Source organism: Dendrobium catenatum, unplaced genomic scaffold (genome assembly GCF_001605985.2).
Source record: "Dendrobium catenatum unplaced genomic scaffold, ASM160598v2 fragScaff_scaffold_47, whole genome shotgun sequence".
NCBI classification, from domain to species: Eukaryota; Viridiplantae; Streptophyta; class Magnoliopsida; order Asparagales; family Orchidaceae; genus Dendrobium; species Dendrobium catenatum.
The window spans coordinates 62,805-68,935 of NW_021318509.1; the positions used below are offsets into that span (position 1 = coordinate 62,805).

At 35.1% G+C, this 6,131-nt stretch overlaps 1 protein-coding gene across 2 annotated transcripts in view; it reads right to left on the reverse strand.

Annotated features, from left to right (window-relative positions):
• The window catches only part of LOC110105873 (putative E3 ubiquitin-protein ligase LIN), a gene marked incomplete at its 3' end in the record, with an annotated part of 22,521 nt that extends 19,585 nt beyond the window's left edge, over positions 1-2,936 (reverse strand). For both annotated transcript variants that reach the window (XM_028694005.1, XM_028693995.1), the window contains 1 exon segment: positions 1,680-2,936. In XM_028694005.1, coding sequence (XP_028549838.1) covers positions 1,680-2,867 — 1,188 coding nt within the window.
• Between the last annotated feature and the right edge of the window lie 3,195 nt (positions 2,937-6,131).

Genomic DNA, 6,131 nt, shown 5'->3' on the forward strand with positions numbered 1-6,131 from the left:
ATTGATGTCATTAATTGGTTTTGTTTGAGCAGATACTATTTAATTGAATAGAACATTACCAATTTGTAACTTTGGATGGCATATTTTTTGTTCTTGTTGCAGATGATGTTTCTTTGCTAGGTTCATCCTGAGCCTATGGCCCTACGGCTTTCGCCTTTCACCTTTCATCGCTAGCCTTCTAGAGTTCTAGGGTGCTAGTAGTCAACAAATTGTTGCTTTTATTTGTTTATTTTTTTGCAGCCTAGCAGGTTAAAGGGTGAAAGACAAAAAGGAGCTCGCCACTCGCCATGCGGCAGCCACCAGCTTGAGCCTTGAGACTTGTAAAGTTGTAATCTTGAATTTTATTGTAACAATTTATGTATTTAAGAGTTCAGACTTTTAGTTAAATTTGTCAATCACTCAATCCGTAACTTGTAATCTTGTATTTTATATTTTTATTGCAAGTATTTAAGAATTTTGGTAAAATTATGTATGCATTATTGCATTTTTCCTTCTTAACAGCAAAAAAAAACAATTATCGGGTTGCCGGGTCGGGTTAACCCGGCAACCCGCGAAAGACAGAAAAACTGGTAATTGTTCGGGTCAGCGGGTCGTGTCGGGTCATCCCGTAACCCGTTCGGGTCGGGTCAGGGTTGGAAGGTTTGACCCGTTTGTAATAACGGGTCAGGTTCGGGTTGACCCGTTTAAATTTGGGTCGGGTCGGGTTCGACCCGAACCCGACGGGTTGACCCGAATTGACAGCCCTATCGGAAATGACAATTAAAATTAATACCAAAATAAATGTGAAGGTATTTTTTGTAGTACAAGCATAAGTGAGATTATATTTCTTATATTGCTCTATTGTATCATAATAAATGTAATAAATTCACAAATCAAATGAAAGTTAACCTATTAAATAATAACAATGAATAATTAGTAAAATAAATGTTTGTAATAAGTATCAAGCTAATAAGTTATTATGACACAAATATATTGATAATTATTATCTACCTCCTAGAAAATTTAATTGACTATTATATAACCCCATGAAATTTAAAAAAACAATTGCATGTCTAATTATATTATATTTTTATAATCAACTTTTATTAGTTTAAATAAATTCTGCAATCCAATTACTGGCACAGGTAAATTGTTTTGATAAATGAGTTAAAAAATAGAAATTATAAATTTTTTTATTAAAATGCCCTCCTCAAATTATGAAGTAGCAATATAATGTAAACACTTTCCATCAATTTGGACAGATTTATTAATTGAGGGGCTGAAATGAATCAATTTTTGATAGTCGGGGGACTAAATTGGAGCTCTGAGAAATTATGGAGTCAAATTGAGCTCATACTAATGATCAGGGAATTATTTTGAGTTTTCTCCATCTTTTTGTCATCATGATATTGAACCACAAAATCATCTTCTATTTAAGTTTGACATAATTGACAAATGTAGACACCTTTGAAATTGATAAATTTTAACTTTACCGCACACTGAAAACCAGGAAAAAAAACCGTCCATCTACCTCTAACAGCAGATTTATAAGAACATCCTCAGCAAAAAGTATCAATGCTGAAAGATATTGAATGGTTAAAAAGCAACATTGCCCTGTCCCATACATTTTACAATAATCGCTAGTATAACTAAAAATATGAGAAAAGAAACAAAAAGAAGATATGAACAATATCACTCACTTGAAAAGGCACAACCGAATATTGAGAACCAGCGCTGTAATATTCTCCAAATCTTTCAGCCGCATAAGTGCCCAAATTAGGAGAGTGGTTCCATGTTTCTCCATCGTTTTGCTCGGAATCATCATACCTTCTTGCCCAAGCATCTGACTGTCCCTCTTCAGGATCATCCTCCACCTCATCAATCTCCTCTTCGTCCCCACTTTCCATAACGTCTGTTATTTCCATTCTATTTGCTTCGCCAAAAACAGATTCATATAATCTTTTGCTAATCATAGTTTTAGAGAGAGCTGAAGTGTTTGAACTAAAAGACTCGACTGAAATGACATCATTAGCATCTTCTGCTATTTCAGGAAAAGATACAGGGACAAGAATAGAAGGCAATGCAGGACTGTTGTCATCCATCAGCCAACCCTTGTAATAAGCTGCAAATTGAGACGTACTGACATCCAAAAGATCATTATATACTTTATCCAAAAACTCCAGATTCATCGTCACTTCTGATGTTCCTTGAATAGACTTTTTCACCTTATCATACCATGCCTTCAAATGAGACAGAGGAGGTAAGAAAAGGTGCTTCCAAAGTCCTGGTAGCAATTTTGTTCGAGCTTGGTGTGGAATATCACAGAAAACTAGCAGTAGATGCTTAGCTGAAACCTTATCTTTGTTCTGAATCTTGTAAAGAATGCTCAGATAAAAATGGGCCCAACCAGCTAAATGTGAGTTAGGAATCCCACAAGTGCATCCCCCATCCGATTCTATTGACTTCAGGCCAGTAATAACACTCAACTTAAGTGAAGTTTTCTTCAGCGCCAGCTGATTAGGACCCTTAATGATCATTGTTTCAACAGTCTTAATTGCTTCTTTAAGAGAAGAAAGAACATCATTATCTTTAGCATGTCTGTTCTCCACCTTGCTGGAGTTCAGTGAAGTAAAACAAACTTGATGTATGGATGATCTAAAACTTTCATCTTTAAGTAGTCTATCGACACAACTACTTAAAATTGAAGTGATTTCTTTCAATACAGCATCATCCAAGGCAGGCTCAGGACTTCCATCCTTAGGCCTCACTTGCAAATTTGGGATTTGACTACTTACTGGCTGCTCGTGCTCAAACAAGTAGTTCTTGTGAGACCTATCATATCCCCATTTCCCCTTTATCTCCTCTGCACTACCATCTTTGCAGCCCATAAGCCTTTTTGATTTGAAGTTCTCCAACTGATTTCTAATAGAGACTCCTTTGTTCGGAGAAGAAAAAGCTGTGGGAAACTTGCAAGATCATTTCCAAAATTTGATTTGCATTTGAAAATTACTATTAGCACAATAGCAAAATTTTGGCACGCCCATAGCATGATAAATGAGGTTGCTTTCTTTTCCTTTTGATTCTAAATTTATATGCATATAAGTAATAGTATTATTGTATTGCATAAATTATCATAAATTATCTATGTAAATCATCGTGGACATAGGTGAGAATTGAATGGAGTGAAGTCATCCATTTGAAGAGATATATTGCCCTCCTCAAATAGGTCACTTCACTAATAGTGCTGAGTCCTTGCTTCATTATCTAATTCATCATGGATCAGTTTCTAGAGATACTTTTTTATGCTATTATCGAAGAAGTATTGGGAGGAGCAAGCACTTATTGTCGAGTTTAAGAACTTGCTAACATCTTCAAGTCATCCTCCTACACGGTAATCATGTTTTCCTCACAAGGGAATATATATATATATATATATATATATATATATTATTAGGAACATGTAGTTTTATTTTTTATGCTAGTTTTCTTGATATGTTACCTCTTTTTGCAGTGATGATGAATTAATGAAAGAGTCTTTTTTTTATATATAAGAACTTACTAATCATTTTATCTTCTTGAAATGACCATAGTTATTAATTTCACCTGTGGCGATTTGACTTTGAAAAAGTTACTTAACTTTCCGGAATGTGTGTCAATCTTAAGACCTTCGTGTAATCAAGTGTGAATTGTTTAAACAATGCCTTGAATGACCAAAATGAAGACAAATTGGATTTAACACCGTGATATTTTGGCTTCTATATTTTTCTCTATAAATAGACCCTTAGTCCTTCATTTACTATCTTAAACTCTCCATCTTCAATATCTATTCAACAACTTCTCTTTTCTCACGGCCAAATTTCTAATAATGGTGAAGCATCCCTTGAGTTGCTTGGTAAACTTAGACAAAATAGATTGGTAGTTTTCATTAGTTGTGACAAAGACAAATTCAGATCGTTGCATAGAGAGTTTGAGTTCAACAATGACTTAACAATTTGAGTTCTCGATGTCGATGAGTTCTATAACTCACTGAAACACAATGAAATTATGCTTTTATCGAGACCAATTTCAATTTAGATTATGACTTTATTTCTTCTCAGAGGTGGCCAAGTATTTTTGCTTGATACCGACCTAGGTAATGTCAAAATTTTTTTATTAGTATGATTCCTTTTATTAGTAAGAACCTTTGGAAGAATTGCAATTTAAGTTTCATATCTTATCTTTTATTTAGTCTTTCTTGTGTTATCTGAGCAAATGTGATTATATCTAATATAAAAGAATGAAATGAATGTCAAGTTAATACTTGGTAATTTTTCAAGTCTACTATCCAAGAATTTGCAGAGTAAATAATACTGATAACTTTGGTGAGTAAATAATTTCATTGACAAGTCTAACTCGGTCTGCTCCCTAAATGTATTAAACAGGTCTCCATCTTGGATGGGCCTCACCACACACTAGAGCTTTCATCTTCAAGGGTATAGTCATCATTCATCTCTAGACTTGACACTAGAAAGGACACACTTGCTCTTAGTATAAATCTTATTGCAAATGAGGAATCTGAATTTCAGGGCTCAAATTTTCATCTTATAAATAGCAACTAACTTATGCGCTTTTGTGAGAAATTGAAAATATTTGAATTGTGAATTGATAATTTGTCGAGTAAATAAATAGTTTACTTCATATGAATTTATCTGCATGTTTCATCTAGGCTTGTCTTTTTTTTTTTTTTTTTCATCTAGGCTTGTCGAGTTCTAGCAAGTAGCTTAAAGACATTGGGCAAATTCACTTGGCAAGTTAGGGCAGATAACCTTAGCAACTTGTGCGACTTTGCTGGGCCTTTGAGCCAAGTATGCTCGGTAAAACAGCTTTGAAAGACTTGAACTCAGCCTATTGAGATGGGTCAATTTGACTTGAACTTGACAGGCCAACTTGCCTTGAACTTGACCTAAGCGATATTTGGGTGTGAACCCGTTCATATGGGATGGAAAGCAGTAATAAAAAGATGATGCAAAGAGAAAAAATCATCTTCCTCCACTATTTAATGTAGAGCTTGCATATTAGTATATGGAGCGGTTTAAAGATACAAAAAATCAAGTTCGACACTCTTATTTAAGGACATCGGCTCTATTGCTCGGGAGCCAACTTTTTTCCTTCAATTTTTGCGATATGTATATCTAGGGCATACTCGTCTTTATCGTAACTTTTTCCAAAAAAAAAAAATCCTACCTTTCGGCTCAAGTACGTCTGGCGGCTGTTCCTCGTACCTTCTCCCTCTCGCATTATTCGGTTTAGGATCTGTAAATCTACCTCTTTCCGGAATTAGCGAAACCGATCTCCGGGGATTGACATCCGAATTGGTCCTTGCCAGAGGAAGTATGGGGCCAGAGAAGCCAAATCTCGGGTTGGGGGAGCTTGAACCACTCGATCCGGAGCTGCCTCTTCTTGGCCATTGTTTCTTCTTATGCCTCCTTCCATTGAACCCATCTTCAGCGAGAAGCTCCTCCAGGGTTGCCATTTCTAGGGGCTTCAAGATTGTGAGAACAAACAAAGAAATACATTCAGGATTTTAGTTCTTAGCATCGGGGTTTTGGACAAAAGAAAGAGCACGAATGAGAGGAGAGCCAAGAGTCCGGCCGTCCGGATTACTCCCACTGATTTCAGGCGTTGGCGTTGGCCTGCCAGTGCCATATGGCTGCAGGCATGGTGCCGGGCGAAATTTTTTAAATTAAACACAATTAAAAATATATTAAGCGTTTCAGTACGATTTTTTTAGAGAACTTAAAAATAGTTAAAGTCGCTCTTTAAACAGGTATTTACTTGACGTTAATGGAAGAAAATTAAATTTAACATCTAGCGACTTATACTATTATTATTTTTTTTTAATGAAAGAAATTGCTATTTTTATTAAGAATTAATAAAACTGTCATTTTATTAATGATCAGATATTGTATAAGTAGAGAGAGGGAGTGAGTTTGTAAATATTTGTTACATTACAGTTAATGTGGTGAATGTTTATTGCGTCCAATTGTAAAGAGTCATAGTAGATAATTAGTGATTGTTATTATGTTATTATGGAGCAATAGTGTATTGTTACTTATTTTTTTAGTATTTTGGATAGTTAGTGTCATACATGCTAGAATTTGTGCATAATTATA